The 13,439-nt window shown below is 44.4% G+C and overlaps 1 protein-coding gene across 7 annotated transcripts in view; it reads left to right on the top strand.

Moving 5' to 3' along the window:
- The window catches only part of ST13 (ST13 Hsp70 interacting protein), a 652,995-nt gene that overhangs the window by 127,982 nt on the left and 511,574 nt on the right, over window positions 1-13,439 (top strand). For all 7 annotated transcript variants that reach the window (XR_012226447.1, XR_012226446.1, XM_073558050.1 and 4 more), the window contains exon 3: window positions 7,126-7,189. Coding sequence is in view for 5 of the 7 variants with exons in the window: in XM_073558050.1 (XP_073414151.1) it covers window positions 7,126-7,189 (64 nt within the window). In the remaining 2 variants the exon portion in view is untranslated. The remainder of the gene's footprint in view (window positions 1-7,125; window positions 7,190-13,439) is intronic.

The raw sequence follows: 13,439 nt of genomic DNA, 5'->3' as shown, positions 1-13,439 counted from the left end.
CACACTTAAGACATGAAATAAAAAGTGTACCAAAATTTAACTTAAATACTATACTTACACGCTGGTGACCGCCGCGTTGCTGTCGCCGACGACCCTGGGAGGCACTGCGAGGACCTCTTGGCCGAGCACCAGATTGGGAAGACTAGAGAAGAAAAGAAAAAAATTTGTGTTTGGATGTTGGCATTTGTTTGCTGTGTGTGGTCTGCGGTACATTGTTTTCTGTGTGTTGTGTGTAGTGTGATGTTGTGTTTCTGCGTTTGATGCAAAAAACTTGCCAATTGTGAGCCCACTCCAGGTGTCTGTCCACCCCTTCCTTCTTCTTCTGAGAGCTCCTCTTCAGCTTGTGATTCCTGCTTTGAAATAAAAGCCAATGAATAGACATATATTACAGAGATGATGGATTTTGGAAATAAAAACTTACCGTCAAACGCTGACGATGCGAGGGAGGGCTCCCAGAAGAAGATGTGCTGTCATGTTGCTGGCCAGACTCCATGGCTGTGGGTGGTGCTGCTGCTGTTGGTGCTGCTGCTGCTGCATCTCTTGGGCAGCTGTTGAATAAAGAGAAACAAAGGGCCAATGAATATGTTGATATTCCATGGCCCTAGTTTTGAGGAATGGGGGATTTGATAATTACCGTCTCTCATCTGCTGCTGGACTCCCCTCGCGTTGTTCTGCATGTTCCCTTTCCTGCTCCATTTGGGGTGGTGGTGGTGCTGCAGTGGTCTCCTGCCGTCTCCTGCGCCTGGTTGCTGTCTTTGGTGGCATGTTGGGTGTGGCTGAGGGTCCCACTGTCATGCTTTTATATGTGTGTGCTGTGGGCAGAGCTACTGAGCATATGCGCATATTCATGAGTGAAATGAGCGTTCCCACGTGACCGCTGAAGGCAGGAAGGGAGACCATGGAGAAGCAGGGCTGCAGAGACCGCGCCAGGAGGGGGTAAGTATAGCGATATTCACCTTTCCCGTGGTCCATCGCTGCTCACCGCTGTCTGCTGCATCCTGTGTTAGTGACTTTTAGGCAGCAGAGGGCGTGGTGACGTGGTCAGTGCGCTCCGTGCCCTCTGGTGCCTGAACGTCGCTGACAGGCGATGTGGCAGACAGCGGTGAGCAGCGATGGACCCCGGGCAGGTGAATATCTCAGGTGCCGGGTCCTGAGCAGGAGAGGTGAGTACGGCTTTTTTTTCTTTTTTTTTTTGTAGCATATGGGGGCATAATATATGGGGGCATATTCTATGGAGCAGCATATGGAGGCGTAGTCTATGGGGCAGCATATGGGGGTGTGGTCTATGGGGCAGCATATGGGGGCGTGGTCTATGGGACAGCATATGGGGGCGTAGTCTATGGGGCAGCGTATGGGGGCGTAGTCTATGGGGCAGCGTATGGGGGCGTAGTCTATGGGGCAGCGTATGGGGGCGTAGTCTATGGGGCAGCGTATGGGGGCGTAGTCTATGGGGCAGCGTATGGGGGCGTAGTCTATGGGGCAGCGTATGGGGGCGTAGTCTATGGGGCAGCGTATGGGGGCGTAGTCTATGGGGCAGCGTATGGGGGCGTAGTCTATGGGGCAGCGTATGGGGGCGTAGTCTATGGGGCAGCGTATGGGGGCGTAGTCTATGGGGCAGCGTATGGGGGCGTAGTCTATGGGGCAGCGTATGGGGGCGTAGTCTATGGGGCAGCGTATGGGGGCGTAGTCTATGGGGCAGCGTATGGGGGCGTAGTCTATGGGGCAGCGTATGGGGGCGTAGTCTATGGGGCAGCGTATGGGGGCGTAGTCTATGGGGCAGCGTATGGGGGCGTATTCTATGGGGCAGCGTATGGGGGCGTATTCTATGGGGCAGCGTATGGGGGCGTATTCTATGGGGCAGCCTATGGGGGCATATTCTATGGGGCAGCCTATGGGGGCATAATCTATGGGGCAGCCTATGGGGGCATAATCTATGGGGCAGCCTATGGGGGCATAATCTATGGGGCAGCCTATGGGGACATATTCTATGGGGAAGCCTATGGGGGCATAATCTATGGAGCATCTTATGGGGGCATATTATTCTATGGAGCGTATTATGGAGGCTTTATTAACCTTTGTGCAGCATTATATGGGGTGTATTTTGTATGGAGCATCTTATGGGGCCCATCGTGAACTGTATGGAGCATTATTTGGGGCTCCTGATTTAATATGGATATTCAAAAACATTTAACCTACTGATGTCTCAATTAATTTTTATTTTTATTAGTATCTATTTTTAATTTTGAAATTTACCAGTATCTGCTGCATTTTCCACCCTAGGCTTATACGCGAGTCAATAAATTTTCCCAGTTTTTTTGTGGCAAATTAGGGGGGTCGGCTTATACACGAGTATATACAGTAATTATTTTAAGGCTAGAGAGCAACCTCTCTACACTAACTTGGATTGGTGGCAAAGCAGAAACCACATTGGGAACATCTCTAACAATTTCAGGGTATAAAGGAATTGCCTCGTGCACAGTCAGTTTTGATGAGCGATTGAACTCTTCTACTTCTTTGCGAGCAAGTGAAAAATTTTGCTGAAATAATGTCAATCTGTTTTCTATGGGAGTGGAATCTTTTTCCCTGCGGCAACGCTTTGCCTGGTCCATGTCGTCCAAGTACTTGTCGAAATCAAACTCCTCTGATGAGGATGAAGGAAAGGCAGCAGCACTGGCAGGACCGGAGTCCTCTTGCTCTTGACCGCCCTGTAGCCCACTCATCCTAACTGCTACCTCAATCAAAGCTTCTTTTCCTTTAGTAAGCTGTTGATCATCCAGCAGTATACGATGAGTCGGGTCCACATAAAAGGCTACCAGAAGAATTTTATAGCAGTGTCTCTCTCCATTTCATTGAAGCAGCAATGCCATCTGCGATTAAACCTCCTCTTTGGGACAGGCAAAACGAGTTCTTGCACTCCTTTAGAAAAGTGCCAGGAGTTAAATCCTCAGCTTGTAACTTTTTAGTCACTGTAAATGGGTGATGAAGCAATTTCTTCAGTTCAGCCACCTGTTCCCATTGACCTTCATGTAGTGTTACCTGAGGGTTGGCCATATCTACAAGGAAGGGTTTCAGCTCAAGCAATTGCTCAGTCATTAAATAGGTGCTGCCTCACTGAGTGGCTTGATCCACAGTTGCCCCTTTTCCAGCACATCTCTTCAAGATGGAATAAATTTTAGGGGTTCTGGCAATAGCCAATTTCCTCACTTTGCTAATCAGAGTTCCAGCATGTCCCTCTTGCAGACTATCTCTTATTACTAGCTGCAGCGTGTGCACAACACAGCGCATGTGATGAGTAGGAAAGAGGTGTGAAGCAGCTTCAACAAGATCTAACTGTAAAGAATCATTTTGCTGTTCTTCTGTAGTAATATCTGTTTGTTCTTCCGTTATGGGAACAGGACTGTGGCCTTCCATCTCCAACATACTGAATGTGAAATGTTCTAGCTGCTGTTCACCTTCATTATTCTTATTCATCAGTTTAATTGTACATATCATGTTTGAAGCATTATCACTTACAATAGCAAGAACCTGTTCTGTTTTGAGTTCATAATCTTGCAGAACTTTTTCCACTAAGGTCTGGAGAAACTGGCTGCTGTGATGAGCTTCAGGCTGTGTGCACACGCTGCGGATTCTGCTGCGGTTCCGCAGCGGATTTGGCCACTGCGGACCCGCAGCAGTTTTAGCTGCGGTGTACAGTACCATTCAAATGAATAGGAAAAAAAAACGCTGTGTAGACGGTGCGCATTTTTCCGTGCGGTTTTCCTGCGGTTTTGAAACCGCAGAAAGAATTGACATGTCAATTCTTTCTGCGGAATCCGCAGCGGTTTCCCATCTCCACCATGGTGGAGATGGTGAAACCGCAGGCTAATCTGCAGATAAACCGCAGGTCTTTTGACCTGTGGATTTATCTGCGGATTTTGCAAAATCTGCGCGGATGAATCCGCAGCGGATTCCGCAGCGTGTGCACATACCCTTAGTATCTTTTAGTGCCAGTGTCTTAGTAACAATTTTTTTGTTTTCACAAACCTATCAAACGTTGATGGTAAAATAGTTCACTCTGTGACGTGTGCAGGCATCCATTTTAAAAAATACAAAGCGTTTCTTGCGAGTCTTTTTTAAGATCTTCCTTTTTGGGTAAGGGCTTCTTCAATCACTAATTTTCTAATACTTTCTTTTTCCAGAAAAACACCAAGTTTGCGGGCCATTTCTCCATTAAGAGCTGTAAAAGCTGGTCATGCAAATAATGATAATGGTACACTGTCCTTCACAACAAGCTCGATTAGCTGTCTTTTAAACACATCTGCTGTCATTGTTACAGTAACTTTGTCACTTACAAAATATCTTGTAACTGTTTGAAATGCTCTTTCCTCCTTTGCCTGGCGGGAAGAAGCTGGTCTCTGGTTTCTTGGTGCTGCTGTGATCTTTTTCAGTCACAGGTTTGTAAACTTCTTGGTGGCAGCGTTGTAATGTCTTTTTAGATTGTAAGCTCTTAAAGGAACATTTTTACCACTGCCTGAATATGCATTGATTTTTGGCATCACAGCATTTGTTTTCATCTTGGTCACTTATAAACTGACACATAAAATGTTTATTATCTTGAATCACTTCAAAATGCTCAACACAGAACACACACACACACACACACACACACACACACACACACACACACACACACTGTACTCATCGATCCTGTTAGTGTATTTCCGAATATGAGATGTTAGAAAACAGTTTTTCCCCTAAAGCATACAGAGACAACATATACTGGACTATTGATTTATGCACAGTTTATTAAAAGTTTAAATATGCTTTAAGAAGTACTTACCTTCTTTAATCCCGCTTTCCTCTTCACTCCAGAAATTCTGAGATGAGATGAATGGTAGGCTTTCCTTCCCTGTGTGTTTGTTATTTTTTCCCCCTTAATCTGTAGAGGAGGAGCTTCACTACTTATCATGAACATAAACTGCAGCACAGATTCATCTCCGCTAAATGTCTACACCTTAGAATAGGAATAGGACAGACATTTATAGTATATTTCATAACTTTCCCAAATTCTTATGAAAAACAATATTCCCCACAAACTGCATTGAACTACTGTACCCAATTTATTATATATTTTAGGTTTCGGAGTTGTTCCATTATATACCGACTCCAACTCCACCAAAATGGGCTCCGACTCCACAGCCCTGCTTTCTCCAGTGCCACTAGTAAAAATACGGCATTCCGCAAATACGGTGCACCGCAAAATCAACACACTGGGCAAGCTTCCGTTTTTGCGGCCCCATTGATTTCAATGGGGGCTGTGTCCGTAAGCCGCAAAAGATATTGAGCAGGCTCGATATTTTTTTTTCACGACCGTAAATACAGCCCTCACGGCATACGACGCTCCGACGAATTTTTTACGGCCCGTATTTGCGGCCCCATAGAAATCCACTAGGGCCGCAAAAATGGCCCGCAAAAACACGGCAAGTGTAAAAGAAGCCTTAAATATTCACTTTACAAACGTAAGTCACTGGAATGGTTTCTCGGCTCTCATCAAATAGGTATTCCCAATGGCATCTTACCACATGTTCAGCTCATCCACATCAGTCAACTCTGGACACACTGCTTGCACAACTTGTGAGGGGTCCAAGATTTATCTTGTTCCCCAAGTTTTACTTAGAAATATGCCAAATAGACTTGCTTGCAAAAATATAATAATGTTCATCCTTTGGGAATGTTAAAATTGCCACAGATATAATGAAGGGAATCCGTGCTGTTTAGGCACTTGTCAAGAAATAGTAGAGACAGACAATATCTGAAAGAAAGGAAATAAGTGTGTAAATTTAAAAAAAAAAAAAATAAAAAAAAAAAATTCCTCTGAGCTCTTGTATACAGACTTTTGGAATAGGTTTCACTATGTAAAGCTGCACACAAGTTGTGTCCTCCACCCATCCCCACTCCAGAGCAGTTCTCTCTTGGCCAGTAGAAGAGCGCTAGTGATGCCCTTGATCAAGGCTAGACTTAAGGTACTGTCACACTTAGCGATGTACCAGCGATCCCGACCAGCGATATGACGCGGTCAGGATCGCTGGTACTCCCTTTCCTACCTTCCTTCCCTTACCCTGTTTAATGACTGAAAACCAATAAAATTATTTGAAAAGGATCGCTGGTACATCGCTAAGTGGTCGCTAGTGAGCTGCCACACAGACATCGCTGGGGACGGGGGGTCGCTACTTACCTGTCACACTAGGCGATCCTGCGTCCTCCCACCCGGATCCACGCTCGTCTCTCCACAGGAAGCGCCGCAGGAAGCTGACGACGAGAAGCTGTCCAGGACGTTCTCGCGCGATCAGCGATAACCAGCGGGGGAGCGGGTCGTAGGTAAGTATCAGACACAGCGATGTCACTAGCAATATCGCTATAACGTCACAAGTTATAGTGATATTGCTAGCGATATTGCTTAGTGTGACAGTACCTTTAATAGCATTAAGATGAGCTGTAGAGGAAAAAAAAAGTGACAGAAGAAAATGAACTGCAGTTTTTTTTTAAACTGTCATGCCTATTTTAGTCTTAATTTTTGTTTAATTTTATTTTTCTGCCAATTTATGTTCGAAATTGTTCCTCAGTGATGTAATGAACCATTATGTACAGATTTTCTCATGACTTCTCAGTTGTGTCCTGTAGTATATACAGTTTTATGATGCATCTTTCATTTGCCGTTTGTACAAAGAGAAGGCTGGTAGTGCAATAAGAGACTGCGCTGCGGTGGTAGAATTCAAGATATCTTTATTGCCAACGCGTTTCCTGAGCCAGTCCCAGCTCACTTCATCAAGTGAAGTGAGCTGGGACTGGCTCAGGAAACGCGTTGGCAATAAAGATATCTTGAATTCTACCACCGCAGCGCAGTCTCTTATTGCACTACCAGCCTTCTCTTTGTACCAAGTCCTTGGACCTCGTGCAGACTGCTGCAGCTGTTTTATGCGATTATAGGTGTTGTGACTCTCACAACCCTATCAGGTGAGCCTAACACTTGCTGTGCACTCATCTACTTTCCATACAGACCTACACATTGGAAGCGCCCTGTCTCCCCCTTTTATTTACCGTTTGTAGTCATTTGTCCTAATTGTACATATTTTAATCTTTACACAGAGAGAACCTGTAAAGGCGGAGACTACCTCACCCCAAAATGTAGAGAGTGAAGAAAGTGACCTGGGTAAGCTTCATCTGTTCAAGTTTTATCCATTACTTCACCATTCATTTGTAATTAATTGACAGTGCATTATTTATATGTGACACCAAGAGTTGTTTCCTTAGCTAAGAGTTTTCCTGTTGTGTGCCACTTCATTGATTGGCCCGAGACTTTAAAAAGCATAAGCCACATGTCTTTTCAAAATTTGCAAGATCTAGTGGGCAGCTTTTGACAGGATGTACTGTTGAATACCCAATATCACAGTTGATGATGATGATTAAACAGTTATTGGCCATAACAGTTCATGGTAGTTGAATGTATACGAATATGTTAATTTTGAAAAATATAGAGGAGAGGATAATCACACATTACCACTATGTGCAAAGATGGTACTGCCACTAGCTGCCTATATGATGTGCTGATGCATCATTGTAGTGATAGAGCATGGAGGAGAAAGCATGAAATCTGAAAATCAAGATAGTCTGAAGAGAACTGATTTGAAATGTACAAATAACTGAAGTGCAGATCGTTACAGTCAATCGGGTGGGAAGGTGCAGGGAAGGGGAAAAAAATAACTTCTTTTAAGTGACATGCAGATAATATTTTAAAGGGGTCGCCCTTTCCAAATCGATTAGTCTGCAGTCGCGCTGTGTGACTTCAGACTTAAGAATTCCCCCAGGACACGCACTGTGCGCTGTTGGGACTCGCCGGTTTCTGACCTGGTACTGAAGGGTGTGTATGAGCTATGCATACTCTTGTCCAGAGCCTGTCTAGTTGGGGGTGCGGCCTCACTTCATTCACTTGTATGTTGTCCTGAATAGTGATGCGGCCGATAAGAGGGAGCGGCCTCACTCCATAAATGTGTGTGAAGTGTGGCTGTGCCCACTGGACAGGCTCCAGCCAGGAATATGTGTAACTCTATACATCCATACATACCCACCAATGCTGGCCCTGAAACGGGCAAATCCCTGCAGACACAGTGCATGCGCTGGAGGTATTCACGCAGAGTGACTGGAGACTTATTGATTTGGACTGGACAGACCATTTTAAGTTTCTTTCTTTGTTTTTTCTCTCTTGGTTGTACCCACCAGACTAGTATTTAGGTTTTCTCCCCCCCAGTCACCGATTTGCAAATGGTCTTGTAATTACTGTGAACAACCAAATTCGGGGTGTAGTACGCGCAGAAAAACACCACTCAAACTATAAAAAAATATATATTTAATAAAGAAAACATATAAAAATACATGAGCCAAAGATTAAATGGAACATGAAAGAGGATTCAAATGGTATGTTCTGCCTTCCTCCACGTATGACGCTGTGTGGATTCCAGCATACGGCTAAACCTTTCATCCACTCCCAGTAACAAAACTGTGTGGGGGCTTAAGTCTATTATTTATTGGGATGATATGGACAAGAATAGTAGATAACAGATGGTATAGTAGAACACAGTAGTAGATGATATCAGAGGTTGTTGAACACAGTTATGGATGATTCAGATATTGTTGCACAAAGTTGTGGATGATTCAGGTAAAAACTATATGAAACAGATAATGCAGCATGTCAGTACTGGAAGACGATATCACAGCAATACAGGGTACTATCACAAAAGTAGCAATGATACAGGATGCTGTTATATCGGTAGCATGCATTATATAGAAGCTGAGCAATACAACATACACAGCAGTAAAAGAGAAAGCGATAGCTAAAACAACTAATGGCTACCAGCTTTACATTCACTGACCAGAGGATGCATATAACTATCATGCAGTGTAATGGCATTCCAGGAGCTGAACATGCATTGCAAACATCATGGGGGGGGGCTGCATTATGGCTGCTAACACAGATGCATAGCACATAATTGCATTAAACCTTACCGGGATCCGTTTGTTATAAGCAGTGGTTTTTCAGGGAGCTGAGCACATGTGAGCTTGTCAGAAGTCCGGCAGAAATGGTTACATGCTGCTAACCCGGGAAAGAAGAAGGGGCGGTTCTGAACAGTTAACCATTTATGGGAACAGAAGATTCCAAACACATGGATATGAAAGAGAGAGGAAACTATGACATCTAATGGTCATAGCTGGAACAGCACTTAAAATATCTTCCTGCACAGAATGGGCAGAACAAGGGGATTAAATCAAGTTGATAAAGGAGGGAGGGGGTATTCATTAAAGGTAAAGATAGCAAAGTAATTTATGTTAGACAAAGCAAAGGATATTGATTAGGTTTCATGATTCACAGGAAAATTTGCATGTAAAGCATGATACTGTAGATAATAAATAATTATAAGACAATATAGACACAATGTTATAAAATAATCTATCTGTATATACACTGCTCAAAAAAATAAAGGGAACACTCAAATAACACATCCTGTATCTGAATTAATGAAGTATTCTCATTGAATAATTTGTTCGGTACAAAGTTGAATGTGCTGACAACAAAATCACACAAATCATCAATGGAAATCAAATGTATTAACCAATGGAGGCCTAGATTTGGAGTCACACACAAAATTAAAGTGAAATGTAATGTCCTTAAAACAAGGCAAAATGATGCTCAGTAGTGTGTGTGTGGCCTCCTCGTGCCTGTATGACCTCCCTACAATGCCTGGGCATGCTCCTGATGAGGCAGCCGATAGTCTTCTGAGGGATCTCCTCCCAGACCTGGACTAAAGCATCCGCCAACTCCTGGACAGTCTGTGGTGCAACGTGACGTTGGTGGATGGAGCGAGACATGTTGTCCTAGATGTGCTCCATCGGATTCAGGTCTGGGGAACGGGCAGGCCAGTCCATAGCTTTAATGCCTTCATCTTGCAGGAACTGCTGACACACTCCAGCCACATGAGGTCTGGCATTGTCCTGCATTAGGAGGAACCCAGGGCCAACTGCACCAGCATATGGTCTCACAAGAGTTGTGAGCATCTCATATCGGTACCTAATGGCGAGCACATGGAGGGCTGTGCGGCCCTCCAAAGAAATGCCACCCCACGCCATTACTGACCCACTGCCCAACTGGTCATGCTGAAGGATGTTGCAGGCAGCAGATCGCTCTCCACGGCGTCTCCAGACTCTGTCACGTCTGTCACATGTGCTCTGTGTGAACCTGCTTTCATCTGTGAAGAGCGTAGGGCGCTAGTGGTGAATTTGCCAATCCTGGTGTTCTGTGGCAAATGTCAAGCATGGTGTTGGACTGTGAACACAACCCTCATCTGTGGACGTCGGGCACTCAGACCATCCTCATGGAGTCGGTTTCTTACAGTTTGTGCAGACACATGCACATTTGTTGCCTGCTGGAGGTCATTTTGCAGGGCTCTGGCAGTGCTCCTCCTGTTCCTCCTTGCACAAAGGCGGAGGTAGCGGTCCTGCTGTTGGGTTGTTGCCCTCCTACAGCCCCCTCCATGTCTCCTGGTGTACTGGCCTGTCTAATGGTAGCGCCTCCAGCCTCTGGACACTACGCTGACAGACACAGAAAACCTTGCCACAGCTCACATTGATGTGCCATCCTGGATGAGCTGCGCTACCTGAGCCACTTGTGTGGGTTGTAGAGTCAGTCTCCTGCTACCACGAGTGTGAAAGCACAACCAACTTTCAAAAGTGACTAAAACATCAGCCAGAAAGCATTGGCACTGAGATGTAGTCTGTGATCCCCACTTGCAGAACCACTCCTTTTGAGTGTCTTGATTGCCAATAATTTCCATCTGTTGTCTATTCTATTTGTACAACAGCATGTGAAATTGATTGTCAGTGTTGCTTCCTAAGTGGACAGTTTGATTTCACAGGAGTTTGATTTACTTGGAGTTGTTTAAGTGTTCCATTTATTTATTTTTTTGAATAGTATATCATGCAGTATAATATTGGAAGACAAGTATATAAAAAGGCTTAATCAATCCATCTCTATATATAAAACTGAATGTGTGTATCAGCAACCAATCACGAAGCATATTTCATTTCACCAGAGCTGTTCAAAAGAAGCTGAGCTGTGATTGGTTGCTACGAGCAAGTTTTCCTTGCAACCAATCACTAAGCATCTCTCATTTCACCAGAGCTGGTTAAAAGAAGCTGAGCTGTGACTGGTTGCTATGAGCAAGTTTTCCCACTTGACAACACCTCAGCAGACACTGACATGGTGGGAGAAACCGTAGTTAGTTACTATGCCTGGGCAGCGCCGGGCTCTTCAGCTAGTATCTAATATAAAGGTAGTGTAGAGGTTACCCATGTTAGAGTGAAGAGACCCCACATACAGCCACCTGTGCCCCAACTCGTGTTTCGCTGTTAGGCCGGGGTCACACTGGCGAGGAATACGGACGAGTGAGAGGCATTAAAAGCACGCATTACACACAGACAAATTATTCTCTATGGGTTTGCTCCCATCAGCCATATATTTTTCGGGCGTATTCTACGGTCCGTGCCAATCGCAGCATGCTGCGATTGTCAGCGTACTACGCCCGTAATACGCCAATGCAAGTCTATGGGTGCGCTAAAAATACGGATTACACACGGACCATACATGTGACTTGCGAGAAATACGCACCCGGTGTCTTTTAGTCTTTTAGAAAAGCCGGCAATTCAGTGCGCTATACAGTAAACTCGCACTGACAGGTTTAATAAAGAAAGAAAGAATAGATATAGACACATAGAAAATATATATATAATTAATATACATACACAGTCATTGTGACAAACATATATATATTTATATTTCACAGAGTTCTTCATAGCAGAATAGCCGCTAATTAAATTACCGGCTTCTCTCAAATCTTTCCCCAACCCGACATGAAAAGACACATGGTTTACATTCAGTAAGCCATTTCATTTCAAGTTTATTTATATGTGCTTGACTAATAATTAGATGAGGGTTTGTGTGCAAAATTTTGGAGTTGTAGTTGTTATTTTAAGGGGTTAATTCGTTGTTAAACAATGCGTGGGCTTCCCAATGCCCTATATTGGTGGCGAGTGGGTTAATTTAACACAGGGTTAATGTCACCATTCGATTGTAAGGTGACATTAACCCTTTGTTAGATTAACCCATTCGCCACCGCTATAGGGCAATGGGAAGCCCATGTATTGTTTAACAACGAATTAACCCCTTAAAATAACAACTACAACTCCCAAATTCTGCACACAAACCCTCATCTAATTTTTAGTCAGGGACATAAGGGCCTGTCACACTGAGATATCGCTAGCAATATCGCTATAACTAGTGACGTTATAGCGATATTGCTAGCGATATCGCTGTGTCTGATACTTGCCTACGACCCGCTCCCCCGCTGGTTATCGCTGATCGTGCGAGAACGTTCAGGACTGTTTCTCGTCGTCAGCTTCCTGCGGCGCTTCCTGTGGAGAGACGCGCGACGAGTGTGGAGCCGGGCGGGAGGACGCAGGATCGCCTAGTGTGACAGGTAAGTAGCGATCCCCGTCCCCAGCGATGTCGCTAGTGAGATCTGCCTGTGTGGCAGCTCACTAGCGACCACTTAGCGATGTACCAGCGATCCTGACCGCGTCATATCGCTGGTCGGGATCGCTGGTACATCGCTAAGTGTGACAGTACCTATATAAAAAAACATGAAATGAAATGAAATGCTTTACTGAATGTAAACCATGTGTCATTTCATGTCGGGTTGGGGAATGATTTGATAGAAGCCGGCAATTGAATTAGCGGCTATTCTGCTATGAAGAACTCTGTGAAATAAATATATATATATATATATACTAAAAAGGAAATCCAGCAAGAACTCAGCAAACCAGGGTTGGAGTAAAATGATGCTTTTCTTTATTTCTTCAACAAGGTATAAAAACGACCCACAAGGATCAGGAACCAGAGTACATAGAAGAAATAAGCGCAAATGGGACAAAATTTGCGCTTATTTCTGCCATGTACTCTGGTTCCTGATCCTTGTGGGTCGATTTTATACCTTGTTGAAGAAATAAAGAAAAGCATCATCTTACTCCGACCCTGGTTTGCTGAGTTCTTGCTGGATTTCCTTTTTGTGTGTGTAATATATATAATATACTCACTGGCCACTTTATTAGGTACACCTGTCCAACTGTGTGTTAAGACTTAATTTCTAATCAGCCAATCACATGGCGGCAACTCAGTGCATTTAGGCATGTAGACATGGTCAAGACAATCTCCTGCAGTTCAAACCGAGCATCAGTATGGGGAAGAAAGGTGATTTGAGTGCCTTTGAACGTGGCATGATTGTTGGTGCCAGAAGGGCTGGTCTGATTATTTCAGAAACTGCTGATCTACTGGGATTTTCACGCACAACCATCTC

The sequence above is a fragment of the Dendrobates tinctorius genome, unplaced genomic scaffold (assembly GCF_039654945.1).
Source record: "Dendrobates tinctorius isolate UK_male_01 unplaced genomic scaffold, ASM3965494v1 ptg000012l, whole genome shotgun sequence".
Classification (NCBI taxonomy): domain Eukaryota; kingdom Metazoa; phylum Chordata; class Amphibia; order Anura; family Dendrobatidae; genus Dendrobates; species Dendrobates tinctorius.
Note: the sequence above shows the minus strand (reverse complement) of the source record. Positions and strands in the feature narration are given on the sequence as shown.